Source organism: Bacillus rossius, chromosome 8, assembly GCF_032445375.1.
Source record: "Bacillus rossius redtenbacheri isolate Brsri chromosome 8, Brsri_v3, whole genome shotgun sequence".
Lineage (NCBI taxonomy): Eukaryota > Metazoa > Arthropoda > Insecta > Phasmatodea > Bacillidae > Bacillus > Bacillus rossius.
In genome coordinates this window covers 59280608-59302378 of record NC_086336.1, presented here as the reverse complement: position 1 = coordinate 59302378, position 21771 = coordinate 59280608, and the positions used below count along the sequence as shown (strand labels likewise).

The window sequence follows — 21771 nt, the reverse complement described above, 5'->3', positions numbered from 1 at the left end:
AAATGAAAGGGAGTTACACCATAGAATAACGTTAATCACTTTTACATAGAGATTAGAGAAAGCCATGGAGAAAGATACTACACTTTTTTTTATATGCTATGTGGCCTACAGACAGCTATAAAGGCCATAGGTCAATTTTACTTTATTCTATTCTCTGTATCATACTTGTTTCATGCCTGTGAATTAATAATTATGTCTTATCGTCTCGTTCCTTAATTGTTTTAAGGGGTCGAGCCCCCGGGGTTTCGTGCCCTTAAGTTTATTTGAGTCTAATGGTGTCACGCCCGAGGCGCTCGCCTGACTCATTCCCGCTGGGCTAGGGGTGCGCTCCAAAAACGAGATCTGGTACTAGCGGTGCGGTGCACGGGCCTAGAGGCCATGGTTGGGATGACGTCAAATAATAGAATAAAATTAAGAAGAATCAACATATCTACATTCAGTATTTAACATTGAACGATTGACAAAATTAAATATATAAATGTATCATCAAATTAAATATATCAATATAGCATTAAATTAAATATTTTATGTAAGTGTATTTAACAGCATCAACGCCATATAATTAATAAACAATCTTTGCATCTATAAATAAGAAAAGATAAAAATTATGTGACTATTGCAATAATATAGTTTTGATCGTACATAATGTACTTCTCGAAGACCTAAAGATATATTTGTGATAGAGGTGGGTTGGGACAGCAATTTTCGGTATCAGTCCCAACCTGATACTGATACAGTGATGTACCTAGGTACAAGTCTCTGATACTTCTGTATCAGACGGTCCCAGGAGGCAACAAAGCTCCGCGTACGCAGACCGTGCGACCGGAAGGAGAATCTGATACATTATTTATCACGCCCGGTAATTCTCTACCTCTGTTACTCTCATGCCCGCCTGATACAACCAGTATCAATCAGTTCAACATTCACTGCAGTTCGTCCTGGCCGTGTATCACCATGTACATTGTTGCCGGCTGTAGTTAGTATCTTTATAGTGAAATAAGGAATGGATAAGTGCACGAAAAAGACTTCATTTGTGTGGAATTTTTTTCACGGAAAATAATGAGTTTGCTAATTGTAATTTGTGTAAACAAAAACTGAGTTATAAATCATCGACTAATCTGAAGAAACATTTGAAAAAACATTGATATAGTATGCTCACTAATGTACCTAACTGTTTTTTTTATTTTTTATTTTTGATAAAATCGTGAATTTTTAATGTATAAAAAAATGTTACTAATTGTTTTCGAAAAAAGAAAGTCCATATGTTGATTACATCTGTTATTAGTGTCAACTGAGAATTTATTTGCATTTTCATAGCTGTTAGGTGCACAAATATAAATATTATATCTTGTATTAATGTACTTTTTAATATTAAAATTTCATTAGTTTTATTATTGAACGAGACTGTGCACGCACTGCGCACTGAGCGTACTTTGAAGTAGGAAAATAAACAAAACGACTTGTAACCAGGGCTGCCACTCTGATATTCATGAAAAACCTAGATAACCTACAAAAAAAACCCAGACACATGGGTAAAAACCCCAGATGCGTCTAAAATGCTATCGTTGAAAATGTTTGCGTACTAATTCAAAAATATAAACATAACTGGTTTTAATATAAAACAATTAATTACCTTACAAGACTGAAAACGGTTAAATACAACCAATACAAGAAAATTACACTGCAGCAAAATGGCTGTATAAGTAATTCTTGGACCAGTACATATCATAAAAAAACCTACAAATATATACATGACAAAACAAACACCATCACTGCATCCTTTAAACCGGTAATTGTTTTTATAAAACTGCATCATGTACGTTAGTCTTTATTCAGAGTCTGATTCTACAAGATTGGTTTGAAGGTTAATTGTTGCATTGGTTTTGTGTCCTGCAAGCCTCTTTGAAGAATGTGTCTAATTTAATATTCGACTTAGCTTCTTGAAAACTAGTTTTGTGTTTATATGTATTTTTGTGTGTGAAACACATAGACTTGTTTGCATTTATCAAACAGATATTGCAACAGATACAGTAGCTACGACCTTTATTATTGTTTTAGGTATAAAAATAATTAAAATTATAAAAAACCTAGAATTGTTGGAATTCATTATTTAAAAACCCAGAAACCCAAACACCATTGGAAAAACCCAGATCTGGGTGGAAAAACCCATGAGTGGCAGCCCTGCTTGTAACAATATCGCTTTGCGCCTCTCCTTCAAGGCTTCAACGCCTTCCCCTGCGCTTCCTCCCCTACATTCTTTCCCTTCTTTATCCCTTATTCGTCGTTCCTGCTCCCTCCCCTTTCACAAGCTCCGCCCAAGTGACCGTCATCTGCGATCGTGTACCTTATTCATTGGTCGTGGAGTTGTTCCAGCTGAATTCTGAACTGATACTAAAGTCTCTGATACTTTTCAAGTGTACTCGTTTGCCGTTCCTGATACAGGCGCGTATCAGTGACAAAGTATCAGGTTGATACTTTTCGACCCACCTCTAATTTGTGATCACTTATAAGTTATTTTACTTTCTTTGCATAGTAGTCAGCTTATGAATAAAATGGCCGTGCCCGTAACGAAGTTGGTTACAAACTTGGCCAAGCTTTCTAAACGTCTGTGTAGCCATTAAAAGTTTCGAAGAGTACTTTAATCAGGAAGTGAAATTGTGTAGATTCTACAAAATTTCGAATACTTAATTGTAAGTACATAGAAATAAAGTATTTACATTCTAACTTCTTTTTTGTTTGCAGTTTATTTAGATTATTTAGTGTACTTTTTACTACATTGTATTTTTCTCGTGATATTTGTTTGAGTAACTTTCGCTTCATTAGCACTTAAGGTTTAATACTCTTTCTAAGCCAGTGCCCGAATATTTTTATGCAGTACACCAGTTGCAACCATTGATAAGGGAGGGGCAACTGTACCTATTCTACAATAATCGCCGGATTCTGGCGTACGTTGTTTTGACTATAAAAACAACGGTTATGTATATTGCAATAACAATACCCCAACGTTTATAATACGTCAGCCCATGTCGCCAGAGGATCTGAGAATCACACTCAATTTGTAGCTTGCTTGGTAGTCGGATGCGCACCGGCTTACGGTGCGAGGGGTTCTGGGTTCGAGTCCCGGGTAAGGCATGGGTGTTAGGTAAATATTTACAATCGCGGTAGATGCCAAAAAAAATGCTAAAAATCTGAAAATACTTTTATTCTGTGCCCTTTCACTTCCTCTTTTGAAAACAACCGGCGGAGGTAAGAAATTCCAAATACTTTAGGAGATATCAAATTTTTTAATTTCATCATATAAAGAGTCGTGGTATATGCCAAAAAAAATGCTAAACATCTGAAAATACCTTTATCATATGCTCTTCAACTTCCTCTTTTCATTAATAGCGGCGGAGATAAGAAATTCCAAATACTTTAGGAGATATAGAATTTTTAAATTTCAGCACAAAACCAGCGCATTCCTGTGGCGTGCGTGCACCATTGTTTCTTGTTTACGTACGAGAACGAGTATCTATTTTTTTATTGGATAATGATGTCACGTGATTGTTCGTGATAGGCCAGAATTCAAATGAACTAATACGTGATTATTTAGTTCAATTATTGTTTAAAACGGTGTTTAATTACCGCCTCCAACTTACGTGAGTTTTTAACGTTTCTAATTTAAAAGTCTTATTTGTTATTTTGATATTGTTGCGCAAGTAATAAGTAACAAAAAAAAATTACGTGAGTTGTTACTGTACATCCTTTGTTACGGGTTTGTTAGGTAAGGTCAGTTACATTATAAATAATTTAAAACTAAAGAATAATTAAAATTAATTCACATTATTTTTAATATCACCTTAGTTTTAAAGTATTTATAATGTAACTGACCTGACCTAATCGACCATTTTAGTTTACTGTTCACCCTCTGTCCGGGTTTGTTTGGTCAGGTCAGTTACATTATAAATATTTTAAAACTAAACAGCCATTAAAATTAATTCACAAAATAATTTTTAATGTCGGCTTAGTTTGAAAGTATTAATAATGTAACTGACCTGACCTAATCAACCATTTTATTAATTACGCATTCACGATTCACGTATTCACGAACACGGCAAAATAACAAAAATGGCGCCGCTCGAATGGTTCCACAGGTCTTGTATTGCAAAATTAAAAAATTCGATATCTCCTAAAGTATTTGGAATTTCTTATCTCCGCCGCTTTTAATGAAAAGAGGAAGTTGAAGAGCATATGATAAAGGTATTTTAGGATTTTTTACATTTTTTTTGGCATCTACCGCGACTCTACATATCATGAAATTAAAAAATTCGATATCTCCTAAAGTATTTGGAATTTCTTATCTCCGCCGGTTGATTTGAAAAGAGGAAGTGAAAATGCATAGAATAAAAGTATTTTCGGATTTTTGGCATTATTTTTGGCATCTACCGCGATTGTAAATATTTACCGGGTGTTAATTTACATTAAGAGATTTTATTGCTACGATATGATATAGATTCGGATAATATATAGTTCTGGTTGTGGGCGAAAGCCGTTAACCATACAAGCATTTAAAAAAATGTAGCTTGCTTGTGTCAAGTAAACAGTAGGGCGGCAGCATTAATTATGGTAAATATTTACTTGGGCGGTATTTCCGAAAAAAAAATGTTAAAAATCCGAAAATGCCTTTATTTTATGCTCTTCAACTTCCTCTTTTCATTAAAAGTGGCGGAGGTAAGAAATTCCAAATACTTTAGGAGATATCGAATTTTTAAATTTCATCATATGTAGTTGAGCGGTATTTGCGAAAATAAATGTTAAAAATTCGAAAATACCGTTATCATATGCTCTTCAACTTCCTCTTTTCATTAAAAGCGGCGGAGATAAGAAATTCCAAATACTTTAGGAGATATCGAATTTTTTATTTTGCAATACAAGACCTGTAGAACCATTCGAGCGGCGCCATTTTTGTTATTTTGCTGTGTGTTCGTGAATACGTGAATCGTGAATGCGTAATTAATAAAATGGTTGATTAGGTCACGTCAGTTACATTATTAATACTTTCAAACTAAGCCGACATTAAAAATTATTTTGTGAATTAATTTTAATGGCTGTTTAGTTTTAAAATATTTATAATGTAACTGACCTGACCAAACAAGCCCGGACAGAGGGTGAACAGTAAACTAAAATGGTCGATTAGGTCAGGTCAGTTACATTATAAATACTTTCAAACTAAGGAGATATTAAAAATAATGTGAATTAATTTTAATTATTCTTTAGTTTTAAATTATTTATAATGTAACTGACCTTACCTAACAAACCCGTAACAAAGGATGTACAGTAACAACTCACGTAATTTTTTTTGTTACTTATTACTTGCGCAACAATATCAAAATAACAAATAAGACTTTAAAATTAGAAACGTTAAAAACTCACCTAAGTTGGAGGCGGTAATTAAACACCGTTTTAAACAATAATTGAACTAAATAATCACGTATTAGTTCATTTGAATTCTGGCCTATCACGAACAATCACGTGACATCATTATCCAATAAAAAAATAGATACTCGTATCTCGTACGTAAACAAGAAACAATGGTGCACGCACGCCACAGGAATGCGCTGGTTTTGTGCTGAAATTTAAAAATTCGATATCTCCTAAAGTATTTGGAATTTCTAATCTCCGCCGCTTTTAATGAAAAGAGGAATTTGAAGAGCATATAATAAAGGTATTTTCGGATTTTTAACATTTTTTTTTCGCAAATACCGCTCAACTACATATGAAGAAATTTAAAAATTCGATATCTCCTAAAGTATTTGGAATTTCTAATCTCCGCCGATTTTAATGAAAATGGGAAGTTGAAGAGCATAAAATAAAGGTATTTTCGGATTTTTAACATTTTTTTTCGGAAATACCGCCCAAGTAAATATTTACCTTAATTATTCCGTATCACATATATTCAAGTTTATCCTTGAACCTGTATGTATAGTTCCTGTGGTACATAATGCTTGCTGTTTTAATTTATCACGTTGAAAGACCCTAGCCAAATAAATTATGTCAATTGTTATGTAAATTTTTTCATTGGACTTGAAAAATTCAGTGTAGGTACCACAAGTTAAAATAGCAAGCATCATGTACTGCAAGATCAATGTGTACAGTATCATGCTATTGGAATCAAAGGATAGGTAAACTTTGATACATGATATGCATGATGTATCATTATATCTGCATTATAAAAAAATATAATTAAGACAGACAACAGAACAGATTAAAATGTATTCAATGTATCCCAATCAAAGTGATAACTTTATTTTCACAGTAACAAGGTGTAATATTAATAAATTTAAAGTTTTAGATAGTAATATTTTTATGTCGCGGCTTTCCCGGAAAGTAATGATAAAATTCAGAAACTTTTTTTCTGAAAACTTGAAACATTACATTATTTACCTTTAAAACAATGTCTTTATGTTCCAGCTGGTTTCTGAGAAATTACCATTTATAGTTAACTTTTACCTATGCATCAATGCAGCCGTCGCAATTTTTTTATTTTACGTTCTTTTACATGCAGAATCACAGAATTGGAAAACTTAATATTCACTACCAGTCCATTCGCAGGTTGCATTTGTGCATGTTCGGTACAAATATTACAAATTTGTTACATTGTGAGATTGGTAGTTTAGATTAGGTTAGCACTATTAAAAAAAACTTTAATCCATTGTGGATGCGTAGCACCAGCAGGTTAGCCATGAATACCAAAAAAGTGCTAAGGCATTGTCCTCCAAATGTAACAGGTTAAGCTGGCCCATCACTTAAAGGCCTATTTTTTAAGGCACACCATCAAACACCAGATACAAGCAACTGACCCATTGTACTCCAGGCAAAAATAAAATTTCGCACATTCTCGCAGTGCAAAATACATCGCAGCACCACGAACGCCTATTTCCAGTACTGTGTTGCCGAAACAGAAATAAATTGTTTCACTATAGCACCTCAAAATTCAAGCACTATATCATGGTGATACCACCGCACGCACGGAAACATTTTACAAGCCATGTTCACGTAAGACAGTTCCGCAGGCCCGGTCGTGGCAAGTTATCACCTGATTGCCCCAACATGTCACACTCCTTGTGTCTGCCAGTCCGGCGCAAAGTTATTCCACTCGTATTTCTTGGGGGGGGGGGGGGGGGGGGTGTAGAGAGAGAGAGAGAGAGAGAGAGAGAGACACGCCCACGCACACTATATTTTCAGTCTTATTATGAAACGTACTAAGTTTTATGCTACTTAAAACTAAACCCTTGAGGTTTAATTTTAAAAAATTTTAATGTGTAATGCACCCTCTACTATTCTTGAGTCTTAAACGTGTTACTAACTTGCATACAGTTTTTTCTAAAAATTTCCTGCTATAGGTTGTTACCAAAATTTAATTAATTAAGTTTAAAATTTACAAAAAAGGTAATAATTTAAAAATAAAGTACTAAAAATTTAAATGCCATGGAAATTACGATTAATAAAACTCAGTACAATCCTTTTTGTGGCTATGACAGCGTAGGCTACACGACCATAAATTTTTCCTTCCAATAAATTAATGCTTTCACTTTGAAATCAACTCACCTAATAACGTGTGAACAACAAATTCAGTTTGACAATTTTTTCCTTCATCCACCTATGCGAGTCCAAATACGTCTTAAACTATCAACATAATTCTCCCAAAAACTAAGAAAACAAATACAGTTCATGGTGCTAATGAAGGTTGTACTTGAATACACTTCTTGAACCATAAACTTTTTTGCAAGTAGTTAAATTAAAATCTCACAATCTTGCACTCCACTTGCAACGGAACCACTACACTGATCAGTAGAACTGAAATATAACATACCTACTTAAAACTTCTTTTTGATTTGTAAACATCTTAGTGCTCAGCATACAGCGTTTGGTAAGAGAATTTTTGTGAAAATGGAACGGAAGTCGATGAACAGAAATGCCACACAAAGATGACAGACCCATGTGTAACAACATAAAACTGTATTTAGTCACTCCGTAAAAATTAGGGTACATACCAAACGTATCGGTTTGCCAAATAAAACTTTATGGTAGTGAAACTACCCTAAAATATATTTTGTAAACTAAAATAGTTATAGTAAAATGTAATCCTAAGTTTTAAAAAATCTAAGAAAACTGGTATTACATCTCCTGACATTGCAGTGGTATTACAACACACTTGGTAACCTCAAGGAACAGTGTCTATTTATTACTCTATAGCTGTTTTTTTATTCTAGATAACAGCAAATCTGTAATGGATTGTTTTATTTCATTACCTTCTGAGGCAATTATTGTGTACCTAGTAGTTTTTGCATTGAAAATATGATTTCCACCATGATGAATATTTTAAACAAGACATTCGCCAATTTTGATTCGTTGTAAGTTTTTGCGAAGGTGAGTTATCATATGCTTCTTCGTATTTCGTAGGATTGGTGATTTTTTATTTCATTATATATTTTTCCGATGTCAAATCTTTCCACCCATTGCTTGATTTTTGGGTAATGACAGTATATTAATTAAATCAAATTATTACATAATGAATCTTCTTTGGTTTTGGGGTTCTTTAGCAAGTATGTGTTAAACTATTTTTTATATAAATTTATCATCAGTTTTATTTTTGTCTCTTTCAGCCTTGCAGGTGAAATTTTCTGGAAAAATGACCGTAACGAAGACATATCGTCCACGGTGCTTTTTCGACGTTGAAGTCGGAGGGTTGCCGATGGGTCGGATCGTGTTCGAATTGTTCTCGGACGTGTGCCCTCTGACATGCGAGAATTTCCGCGCCCTGTGCACGGGCGAGAAAGGGACAGGCAAAATGACCAGCAAACCATTGCACTACAAAGGTATCATTTTCCACCGTGTCGTGAAGGACTTCATGATTCAAGGTGGTGATTTCTCTGTCGGAAACGGAACAGGTGGAGAATCAATTTACGGAGGAACCTTTGCAGGCAAGTGGATTGAACCTTTTGAAGATTGACATTGATTTTCATTTGTAACTACTTAACTTTGCAATATTTAATTTTGTCTTGATGCCATAGTTATACATAGTCTAAGCTACTTTTTATGAACCAAGTTTCGTGTAGTCAAAAATTTACTTGCATAGTTTTACTGTAACCTTCATAGTGCTGTTGAGTTTGTGCAAAAAAAAAAAAAAAAAAATTCTTTTTACATAGCCTATTTGGGTAACCCAAAATATTTTCAGATGTTAGATATTTCTATTGAGCTATAAAATCTTTAGCCACTTCCATATTTTCTCGAATGCTAAGGGTGATATATTCATCATTGAAAATCAGGTTCATAAATTGTTTTCATGCTTGGTAATAAAAAAAAATTGGGTATTAAAGTACGATTTTGTTGGATTTATTTGCCATTTTATCAAAATTTTAATAATACACATATAACAATATGTATATCGGGTAATAAATACCAGTGCCTGGCAAACTCAAGGTCTCCCCTCAAGCCTAACAATTTACAGTACTTTGTTTAATTTGTAAGAAAGTGTTTTATTTGTGAAAAATTTAAAACTTGTTTGATATAATGTCATGTCACCAGCAATATTTTATAAAACTGAAGCCAGTAATTTGCTGTTGTGTTGTGTTTTTTTTTATTATTATTATTTTTTTATTTACAAGAGAGAAGGTAATTTTTTTGCTTTTGTGTTTTCAGATGAAAATTTTGAAATCAAACATGATACAAAATTTCTTTTGTCAATGGCAAATAGGGGGAAAGATACTAATGGCTCACAGTTTTTTATGTAAGTAACCAAGTTGCATGTTATTAATCTTAATTTCACATGAAATGTTTTCTATGATAGTATTGTATCATTGCTTCAAATGGTCATACCCCTAGGCCTGTGCGAAGCTTTCACTAAGCGAATCAGTTGAAGCTCTTTTCGATATTTAGTTGAACTTCTCCGGAAAATTTTCTATTCATTTTATTTGAAGCTTTGGTTGTGATGCAAAGTTTCACATATAAAACTTCTCATTTGTTGCAAATCTTTAAATTATTGAAAGCCCAAGCAAGATATGCTCATGAAAATATTTAGGGTTTTTTTTTTTTTTTTTTACTAATGTTTTGCTTGAATGAAGTTAGTTACTAAGAAAAACTTAGTAAGGCACTCTGTTGGCTCTTATGAATGTTCAATATTTATATTATGCATGATTGGTTTATAATTTTATTGAATTATGTTATATAAAGTGCCCAATAGGTTATCACTTAATCAATTAAAACATTACAAATTATAAATGATTATTTTTTATTTACTTCAATCCAGTATTTTGTTAAATAAGTATAATACACCTTCGCCTAGAACAAAATTTGATTCGACTTCGCGAATATTCTAAACATTCTATTTGGTGTTCTCTTCACATCAAAAACTGGTATTTACACAAGTGTATACACACACACACCCTCTCCCCACACCTTTCATCATTCCTAAAAAAGGGATTATTATGTACGTAGTGAAACAGACAGTTCAGTATGGGTGAAAGAAACTCCATGTTGTCCTTGCAAAGGAATGGAATGAAGTAGTTAATAGCTAGAGACCGGAAAAATTCGCGGGTTCAATGACCTGTAGGATGAACTCCATAGTTCTACGTATACTCTGTCAAATGCCACCCACTCATTGGCTGCTGTCTTGTGAGACGTTCCAGCGAAGCAGCCTGTGATTCGATAAAGCTTTGGTTGGGTGTTTCTCATTGGCCCAGAGTCATCCAGGTGAGTTGTGAGCCAATAGCAGAGGCAGCACTAAGGTATAACGATTTGTATTTTAGCCTATCACGAAATGAACTCGCGAATTTTTCAGGTGTCTATTAATAGCTGTATTATACTGTACAGTAATAATCTTCAAATATGGATACTTAACAGATCACAAATATTTTTTTTTTTTTTTAATAATCCATTGATGACAGATGCTGGTAACAACATTTGGGTGCAATTGTGATTAACATGTTAGTCTGGGTTCCATGCTTAACATAACTTTGTTGCAAATGCAAAACCGTATGTGATTTTTAGGTGAATTTTCATTGCACCATCTGCAGTAAACCTATAGGCCTTTGACTGCCAACTAAAGAAAAATAACACATTTTTGTAAAGAGTTGGTTTTTGATTTTTTTTCAACCTTCAGAAAACATATAAATTTTGATATTAGAAGTTTCCAATTTCAGTGATGATAAGTAACATTACTTTTTCAGAAATATTGTTTATCAGTAATTTGTTCCAGTTTTCAAAACTTTATATTCTATGTTTATATATGATCATAATTTTGACTGCTTCAACGTACTGTTTTCAGATTGAGAACAGCAGAGCTTGAAGGTGAAAGCAAATATTTAAATTTAATTTCAGTGTATGAAATTTTATATAAGAAGGTCCTATTTCCTTCAGTGCTTTTTATTCACTTGTATGCTATGTGAAATTAAATTCAGCACATTGGTTTCTTAGATTTGTGCTTGGTAAGGTATCTAGTGTCTGGTGTTTTTTATTTTCTGTGCAGTAATGCCTCGACTTAAGTTACTGTGTCTTACGTTAATCCAGAGTTATGCTATTTTTAAATCTTCTCGTAAATTTGTTAGCCTTTTGTTAATGTCTCACTGCTCTCCAGTCTCCACTGACTCACATTATTGCAAGCGTGCTACAAGGAAATTTTGCGTGAAGATAAAATCTTCTATCTGTCAGACATTTTTGCTAGATTTTATGAAGCCTTCTATGTCAAAATAACATTGCTTGACATTTTTGCAATACTAAATAATATATTTTGTTGTATTATCTAAGATATTATGTATTGCATTTTTCTAAGTTATTGTTTCTTTAGTTTCCGGTCCCAATTAAATGGTATTGGTATATACTTATTTACATGCAAAATTGTACCCCGACTTAGCACGTTTGACTTACACGGTTGTCGCTCGGACCGACCTATTGCATAATTTGAGGGTATTACTGTATATGAATTTAAGATGTTACATAAATTTGTAAAACTAAGCTTTTCCTCAAGTTTTAATCTACTTTATTCCTCAAATGTTTATATACCTTGCATTGTGTTAAGTAATACAGCAAAAAGTTTTTTTTTTTTTTATTTAATGGTGTTGATGTTATTTGCTCATTTTTCGGTGTTTTGTTTATTGTGTGCTCTAGTGGGTGTTGGGTGATGTTTACGCAGGGATATCACGGTATATCTCTCTGAAACTGTCAGGAATGCTGTGGACTTAATCGCGTGTTCGTGTGAGACGAGTAGTTGAATGTCCGAGGTGTTGGCACTGACGCTGTGGGTTGAACCCGTGCCTATAGGAGCGCTAGTAATGTGCTGGATGTAGCGTTGACCTTGAGTGACGGAGTGTTTGTTTCCAGGGCGCGGAAGCGGGCTGCGGTTTGGGCGGCGGCCGCTGATTGTTGTTGTGTTTGTTGCCTAGTTGTGGGAGGGAGCAGGGCGAGGCCAGCACGCCATGCCATTCTGCTGCAGTAACTGTTGTTTTGTTGTTGTAGAACAACGCAACCGGCACCCCACTTGGACGGGTGAGTACGCCAGATTCTTTACAAAGGTTTTTCTGGTGTCCAATAAACGTTTCCTGAGCATTTGTTATCAAGGCATACTATCCGCATTGTATTCGAGGTGTCCGCAGGTTGTGGAAGTCACTGCAAAGTCCCTAAATAGACAGCAACGATGCTGAAAGTTGCGATACGTTATTTTCCGGTAGCCTTTTGCTTACTTGAGTTCAGTTTTTGGGTACCTTTGAAAGGACACATATTAAAAATAAATAGTTTGAAACTATCTACAGATCCTGAAATTGGTTGATAGGTTATTTGTAGACACCCTGGTATTCCTAATTAAATACAATGAACCATACTGAAAATATTTTTCGAAATTTTTTAAGTACAATTGCAATGTTAACTTAGTCTTTTTTCAAACGTAAATCACTTTTTTTTTCAGCTAGTATTTTTCTTTATCTTAGAAATGTTATAAAGTGTTTTCTTCAGGATAATTTTGTCTGGCATGTTATTAGAGGTATACTTTAAGCTGTATTAACATTTAATTTAAAAGAAAGACATGAAACACAAAAACATATAACCTATTTAAGGGACATCAGACAGTTTTTAGTTTTTTAAGTAATAGTCAAACCTAGCAGGTATTTTTAATTAATTTAGGAAGTTAGTGATGGGTCGAGTCTGTTACTTAAGTGCCAGCAATTATTCTATTAAGAATATTACTGATTTAGAGAACTTAAATATCAAAATAATGTGCCCAATTTTCGGATCTCTTGTTTGAATATATTTCCTAGAATTCAACGACAAAAATGTGAAATGACCTAGACTGAAAGTAACTTTGATAAAACTATAAAAAATTTAAATACAAGTTTCCCTTGAGCAGTTTAGGCTTATGTTTATAGTCAATTTTAGGTGCATAAAATTATTTGCAGTAATTTGTATAGTTTATATTGTTTCTTAATCACTGTAACTTATAACTTTTTTCTATCTTACTTTTTTTTGTTGCATAAATAAGTTTTTTTTTTTTTTAAATCACAGCTTGGTTTGAGTACAAACGAGGATGTTGACGGAATCAGCTGCGATATTAAACTGCTGGAAGACTGTAACCGGCCCATCACTATCTCTGTAACGTGAGCCGCAGGGCGGTGGACACGGGAAAAGGGAAAAGTGGCATGTTCTGGCCGGGCGGCAGGTGCTGAGGGGGCCCGTGGTGTGTGTGTTGCCGCGCAGCGTCCACGTGGTGTTTGGGCACGTGCTGACGGGCCAGGACGTGGTGTCGCACATCGAGGGGCTGCCCGTGGACCGCATGTGCCGGCCCCTGCAGGACGCCAAGGTCGTCAACTGCGGCGAGCTCGTGCTCAAGCTGAAGACCAAAGGTGAGGACGGCCGGGGTTCCCCTCTGGATCAAAATTCTGAAGTTCATGCAGTTGAAGCGTGTTATAAAATCAAATACTTAATCTTTATTAACAATTAAAAAATGCTTATGCATTACAGCTTTAGTAAGCAGCGTCTTAAACAAGGACCGACACTCCTGAGACAGCCAGCTTGTTCTACACATGCAAACAAATATGGCAAACAAACGATTTAATTCCCCTAGTCAGTGTTTCCCGAACTTTTTCAGCTGGCGACCCACCTTTCCTTATAGGAATACCTCCACTGTCTATCCGTCTGGCTGTTTGCCGGGCCTGAAGAAATTCCCAAAACCTAATTTCCCGATTTTCTAGCCAAATAATTACGAATTTCCAAGGTGGCATCTGAATGTCAAGATGGTGGATGCCACACTAATAATAAATAACTACTACACTCTAGTGGCTAAGATTTAAACTAATATGGCGGCAACACACTCTAGCAAATGACATGTGTACTAGTGACACTAGTGACACTAAGGTCCCAAAAAAAAAATCCCCCTTAGTGATAGCCACTTCACTATTTTTGAGGTCACGACACACATTTGTTAATATTAAATTACAATTTTTTAGTGTCCTCTTAGTCTAGAATAACCTATGAATACTTGTGCGTGCCATGCGATGGAGAATAGAAAAATTATTATTCTCTTAAAAAGTTTTTGAATCCTACTAATATTATAAACTTGAAAGAATGCTTGAATGTTTGTTACGCAATCACACCCGAACCGCTGAACGGTTGCTTGTGTCCTGGATTAACATGTAGGCTGCATATAATTATGAAATTCCATCCCTAAGGGAGTGAAAAAAAGAGGAGAAATTTGGTTTTACAAGCGATAACATACCTGCCAACCCTCCCGCTTTAGGCGGGAGACTCACGATTTTATACCCTTTCTCCCGCCCTCCCGATTTGTCATTAAAATCTCCCGTTTTTTGGTTCTGTTTCTCTTTAAGTTTTTAATCCAATAAATTTATAGAATTAATATGTTTGTACCATTATTCCGTACAATTGTATAGTAACTACGGTTCGTACCATAACGTGTAGTTATTTTAATAGCCTAAATGCCCACAATTGTCGGCTAAAACTCTTGGTTAAGCGTACATCTAAGAAAGAAACGTAGTTATTTACGATAATTATGGGAGCTGTTTTGGTACACGTTCGTCATTGGTGTTTGTTAGCCAACCAGAAAAAGGTTTGTTTTCCAAAATGGCGTGTTTTGTCAACATTGTAAACTGTGTTTTCGGTGGTGTTTTGAAATAAAGATGGACTGGGTTAATAATGAGTTTATGATACCACTGTTTACATTCGTGCCCAAATTCGCTTCGGTTTGTTAGCCGGCTATGTGTGAATTGTTTGTTCATCCCCGAACAAATTCACCTTTGTTCGCGTCTGTGCTCACAGAATAAGTGTAGAGGTAGCATTATAGTAGTCTTCGAATTAATTCAACGGTGTATTCAAAAAAAAAATTATTTTGTGGAAGCAGTTGCGTGATGAGTATTTTGTACGCGTTTAGTTGTAGGCCTACTCCGCAATAGGGATTTAATAGAAATGGCCTACAGTGAAGTATCTTGTTGTGTACAATAAGAGATTTAGTGACGAATTTCCGTGCATTTTGCAATTGAGGAAAGGTGAACATGCTGCATTTTTTTCTTTGTGTCGTGATTTTTCCGTCAAAATAAACAAAATTTCACACACACACAACCCCCCCCCCCCCCCCCCCCCCCTTCCACGTTTTATTGGGGGCAACAAGCATTGTTTACTCCACTAAAAAACCTCCCGCTTTTTGACTGGCCAAAGTTGGCAGGTATGCGATAAGCATAGCAGGTAAGTCATAGACATACAAACAGTGAGTGTGTGTAATATCTCTATGTGCCCCACGTGGTCATATAGTAAGGAGTAGCCTTGGCGAGACCCATCCGCTTAGTGAAGTTTGTGGCGGATAGTGAACTGACGGTGCTAATAAAAGTTTAGTTTTGAACTCCATCAATAGATGGCATTCCTTCAATTTAAAACGTGCTATTGTTTTGTGTGTTCGTAAATAAAATAAACAGATTTTAGACATTGTATTCAGCGAATTGAATATATCCACATTGATTGGCACGTTGACAGTTCTGCTTACCCCTTGGGATTCCTTTGATTTAACAGGTGTGCCTTCCCACAAACTGGAGCTGAAGGTTAGCATCACGGTTTTACTGAAGGGTAACCTTAAAATGCTGCAATTCCTGCTAAAGATAGAGTTTACAATGGCAGTTAATAAGTTCCGGGGGCAACATTGAAAGTGGCAGGAATTCGTGTGGGCACTATGTCAGCTCTATGTTGGTTGTCCGAGAACATTGAGTGCTCTAAACTTATATGTACTGGTGGAAAATAATAAATCATATATAGCATATTATGTGTGTTAAGAAACAAAATAAATTCTGCAACTCTACCATGTCAATAAAGCGAAAAAACTGCAGTACAAATCAGACTCGTCTTGTCTTATTTTTATAATTGAATTTACCTCTTTATTCATTCCCCTCTGGATCAAATTCTGAAGTTCATGCAGTTGAAGCGTGTTATAAAATCAAATACTTCATCTTTATTAACAATTAAAAAATGCTTATTCATAACGGCTTTAGTAAATATCATTCTTAAACACTTTTGTTATAAATTAAATCTTTTATACACCTGACAATTTATTGTCTCTTATTTCTTTTGTAATAATTTTTAGAAAAAATACTTTTCTTAACAATGGTTAAATATCAACAATACCCTGAAGTTACGCGAACAAAGCAGAGGGTTATTAACTAGTATAAAAATAACTGTCATGGAAATAATATGTAGATTACAAAGTATAAATAATATTTTTTCCCAATATTTCTGCAATAACATTGTGGCTTTGTGACATTGTCTGTTAACCTTTACTGTAAGCACACAGCAGCGGCTAAACAAGGACTGACACTCCCAGAGACATCTAGCTTGTTCTACACATGCAAACAAATATGGCAAACAAACAATTTAATTCCCCAAGTCAGTGTTTCCTGAACTTTTTCAGCTGGCGACCTTTCCTTATAGGAATACCTCCACGGTCTATCGGTCCATGGTAAAGTAAAAAACCTCATTTGTATTGTATCCCTTCCTTATGTATATATAACTTACCATCAAATATGGCATATATACACACACACACACACACACACACACACATACACACATACATACACACATACATACATACATACATACATACATACATACATACATACAATTTGTGTTCTTATTTTAAAATGGTTGACAAAATATAAGCACTTTGTAGCAAAACAGTGATTTATTTAACAATAGATATGTGTTTGCACACAATTGGATTTGTTTCGAAGTTTCGATCTTTCTTATATATTCTGATGGTTTATTCAATGGTCTGTGATAGTTTTAGGATCAAGTCGTGACCCACCGTTTGGGAACCGCTGCCCTAAGTAATCAAGGTGGATTAGACCTCGCCATCTTGCATCTTCAACTATTTTGATACAATTTGCGACAAAGCTTCTGTGTTTTTTTATATATATATATAACGTGGAAATCGGCTTTGTCTTACGTAGTTATGTCCAAGCTGGGCTTTGCAGACTAGAGACTGTTAGTAAACATGTGGTAGCAACAAGGTATACATAATGTCTGGGAGATATGATTTATGCAGTGACATGCCAAATAATTGGGATAAGTAGTTCAAAATTATAACTATAGTGAAAAGATGGAAAAATCCAAGATTTTCTGGTCTAATCCCTCTTAGAAGAGTTCCACGCTGTTGGAACTTGTTTACTCACGGAGTCCACATTCTGGAAAGTCAGGGCAGCGGGGTTCGGTCAGAAAAGTTATGGAATTTACTTCAAATTCTGGAAAACTAATGGAAATACCCCATAGTAGTAATTTGAGGGTAAAATGTTATGCTCCTGTCTGCCATCAGCCAAACTGTGATTTTTTTTTTCTCTCTCAAAAATGTGTTTTCGTTTTCATTCATAATCATACACACTATAAAATGGCGATGCAAGATTCTGTTTGCAATAAAGGAAGTGGAAAGAGAACTTCGCCAGCTATAGGGATAGGAAGATGTAATTTGGTTGTTTCTTTCAGAAAAATCTTAGGCTATTTTTAAAAAAAATTAGTCAGGAAAATTTTTTTACAGATTTGTGTGGATACCCTGTTGTTCCTCTTGAGATGTGGTGTGGTTTATAAGACTGATGAATGTTTAATGAAAGTGCAGTTTTGTACTATGCACTGTATTTAGTGTATTTGTTAATAGGTTTGGGAAAGGGATGGACTTTGTTTTTTACAGAGGTTTTAAAATTTATCAGTGACAGTAATTTATTGGATTTTCTATATTTTTGATTATTTTGTTACAGGGTATGTGAAATGGTCAAAAAAAATACTCTCTCTTATGTACTGTTCATGTCCTCATACTTCCTCCCTTCTCATACAGGTAGTTCAGTAGAAGCACAGCATTTCTGCTAGTAGATACTCATTTACTTAATAGCAAAACCTTTTGTTTGCTAGAGGGATGAATATTGTTCAAAAAACCTAGTAAGACCTCCAAAAATATTCCTTTCACTATCAGCTGAGTGTTATTTGAGTTGCTAAGCAATGAACTGTTATTACAAGAATCATTGGTAGTCACTGTTAACATTATACGACAATGGTGATTGCTCTTTCCAAGTTCTGCTAAGTGTTGTTTGTTTTTTTCTCTGTTAGTGTTCTTGTATCTTGAGGCTACGGTAAAACCTTCTGTATTAACCTTGATTACATTAAATAATTGAAGCTGTGCTATTGCTGATAACCAAAATGATCATCATGATCATAATAAGCTTGATTTTAAAAAAAAAGAGTATGTAATCCCACATTAATGGCTTGGAATTTTTTTATTTTATTTTTTTTAATTTTCTATGTTACACTTTAGAAAAAAAGGCAAAGAAGAAGACTGAAGCAAGTAGTGAAGAGTCTAGTGATGATAAGAAGAAAAAGAAAGATGAAAAAAAGAAAAAGAAAAAACACAAAAAAGAAAAGCACAGGTAATATTATATTAATTTTTTAAATGTAGATTTAAACTTTTTAAGTTGTTCATTAAAAAATTTTCACACATACAACCTTTTTGTGATTCAAACAGAATTTCTGGGAAAAAAAAAATTTAAACGTAGACCCTAAATTTAAATTTCTTGCAGGAGAATCGCCATAAAAGATCGTTTTACATGGTTTTTAAGTTTTGTAATTGTAAAAACATGCTGTGTTAGGGTTCAATTTTGTTTGTGTTGTTTGGTTTTTCTGTCTCTAGAGGATGAGGCCATTCCGAGTTTGTGTGTGTGTCTCTCTCTCTCTCTCTATCTTTCTCTTTCTCCCCCCCCCCCTTATGGTTTCAAATAAATTTGAGTGTTACGAGTGAATGCGTGGTCCCGCAGGCGCAGATCAGCGTCCGGCGACAAGGAGGGCCCCGAGGAGGTGACCGAGGCAGAGCTCCACCCGCTGGCGACTGTGACGGCCATCGATCCCGAGGAGATACCGGAGGTGCCGCCCAACAAGTTCCTGTTCCGCGGCGGCAACGCCGAGCCGGAGGACAAGAAGAAGGACGGGGGCCGGGACAGGGACAGGGACAGGGACAAGGACAAGGACAAGGACAAGGACAAGGACAGAGACCGGGACGGCCGCCAGGCCAGGCGGAGGCGCCCCAAGATCCGGGGCATCACCAAGAGCGGCCGCGTGATCAAGGGTCGGGGCGTCTTTGTGAGTTCCTGCCTGTTTCATCTCTGTCCCCTGTTTCAACTCAAGTCCCAACACCTTCAAACACTCAAACTCTTCAGACACACGGTCTTGCACACCAAAGTTTAAACCTATATGCGGCGAGGCTTGCCGGAGCATACGTTCGTTGAACGACAGTTGGTCATAGTGACGTCACAGGTGCCGAAGGCGGCGGCGGGCGGAGAGACAGCGCCTCCGGTGTCGGTTCTCGGTGTTCTGCCTTATATACTGCTTCCCGTGCCGATGGTTCCAGGAGTAGAAAGTTCTACACCGTAGTGGTTTCCACGAGGCTGCCAGCCAGGGAGACCAAACTGTGGCACGAGACACGAGTCCCATACCTCCCCGCATTAATCGGCAGCGCCTGGGAGGCCAAAGTGTCCTGTGCCGACTTTATAACTCGCGATACGAAAGCAAAGTAATTGTAAGCTTTTTTGTTTCCCGGGAATTTCAGGGGCGAGTACTTGAGTAAAGGAAACGTGTTGTTAGTTAGCTATGGAGTCGCTTGGCTTGGCAGTAGACCACCTGACAGAATTCACACGAGATCGTTTTATTCTGTTCCTTTTAAATTCTCCTTACATGTGCCAGGATTATTGTTGTGCTTATTGTCTTTTTGGGTAGCATAATGCTGCTACTAAGTGGGCTTATGTAACTTGGCTTTCATTAATTGTTTGTTGTATTTTTTTAGTGTAATGCATATTACTACTTGCAAAACCAAGTTTAGAAAGATTTATAATACTAACGAATTTACCAGAATATGACTCATACTCCTAATATTTAGACTATAAGCAAAACTATTTGTTGTGTTGTAATAAACCTCACACCAATTTTTTTTAAAAATATCTTTGGACCATATTTCAAGTTCTTAATAAATGATTATTTTGGACTTTATTATCTTAAATTTTAAATCTTATAAGGATTTCTGAATAATTAATATCATTCTCTGTACAGTTGTTGACGTCAACCAGTTATTTACGAAAATATACATCTCTAAAGATATCAGGCAGTAAATATTTTATTTATGGCGTAACTGTTACATATGGCTGTGCATTTTAGGTATTTTATGATCGTTTTGGTTTGGTTTTAAATCGAGAACCTCTGTTCTTGGTTCCGATTTGGGTTCTTATAAAGAAACAGGAAAAACTTTGTGCTACATTAAATAAGAATGAGGTTAACTGAACCAATATTTGTTGTTAAAAACAATTTTTAAAAAAAAACTTATTTGTTTAAGTATTTTAAAACTAACCTCATACCTTGGAATAGGTAGGCCAGTCATTCCTGACATCACAATCCTGATTGCAAAGATACATTCTAGATTTCTGGTTCAGCATTATTGGTGCTCATTTATACATTGTTCATACATTTCAAATTTAATTGGTTCTTATAGTGTATAATTTGAACGTACTTCATTTTATTACTTAATATGTTTCACTTGCATGGTTTGTTTATATTGTAATTCTGGCCTTAAACGTACAAATTGCCAGCAAACATTAAAAATTCTAATCGGCAAAATACATTATCACCAGATAAAAAAAAGAATTGAAGAATGCCGTACAGTTTAAACGGTGTTCGTGCCATTACAGTTTGTTTCGTTATTTTTTTATATTTCCTTGTTTAAGCAGAGATCACACGGACAAACGTAAGTAGGGGCCAATCACAGGGAACTTCCGGAATTCAGTTTAAATATATTGTGCTTTGATGAGGACAAATACTAACCAAGTGAAATTACGGCTTAAAAATGGTTCAATTAATTTTGGAATTTTAATGTATTAACTGATCTTTTGGTTCCTCTCTCTCTTCCCAGTTTCTTTGTAACTATACTATGTGACATACATTTATCATGTGTTATTTCATCATGAGATGTTGGTAACATTGAAATAATGTGTTTGTTTACTTATTATAAATATTTTGCAACATGAGGTACAGAAACCGAAAATTTTGAAAGTTGGTTTCTGTTCTAGTATTTTAATGGAAACGAAAAATTGGGGAACCGCACAGATCTTCTGTTAAATAACATTGTTTAGAATGATGCTAGAAAAAAGTTAGGAATGTAAAATGGCTACCAACCACAGTTGTTTTGTTTACTGCAGTAAAGCACCATTAATATCTTGGTCACAAGGG

General features: G+C 35.3%; 1 protein-coding gene across 1 annotated transcript in view; it reads left to right on the top strand.

The window, feature by feature from the left end:
- The first annotated feature begins 2327 nt into the window (after nucleotides 1-2327).
- Nucleotides 2328-21771, top strand: part of LOC134535039 (peptidyl-prolyl cis-trans isomerase G) — a 34746-nt gene continuing 15302 nt past the window's right edge. Inside the window, exons 1-7 of the mRNA XM_063373871.1 lie at nucleotides 2328-2690; nucleotides 8646-8963; nucleotides 9682-9769; nucleotides 12493-12522; nucleotides 13723-13868; nucleotides 18821-18932; nucleotides 19317-19638. Coding sequence (XP_063229941.1) covers nucleotides 8672-8963; nucleotides 9682-9769; nucleotides 12493-12522; nucleotides 13723-13868; nucleotides 18821-18932; nucleotides 19317-19638 — 990 coding nt within the window. The 5' untranslated portion in view covers nucleotides 2328-2690; nucleotides 8646-8671. The remainder of the gene's footprint in view (nucleotides 2691-8645; nucleotides 8964-9681; nucleotides 9770-12492; nucleotides 12523-13722; nucleotides 13869-18820; nucleotides 18933-19316; nucleotides 19639-21771) is intronic.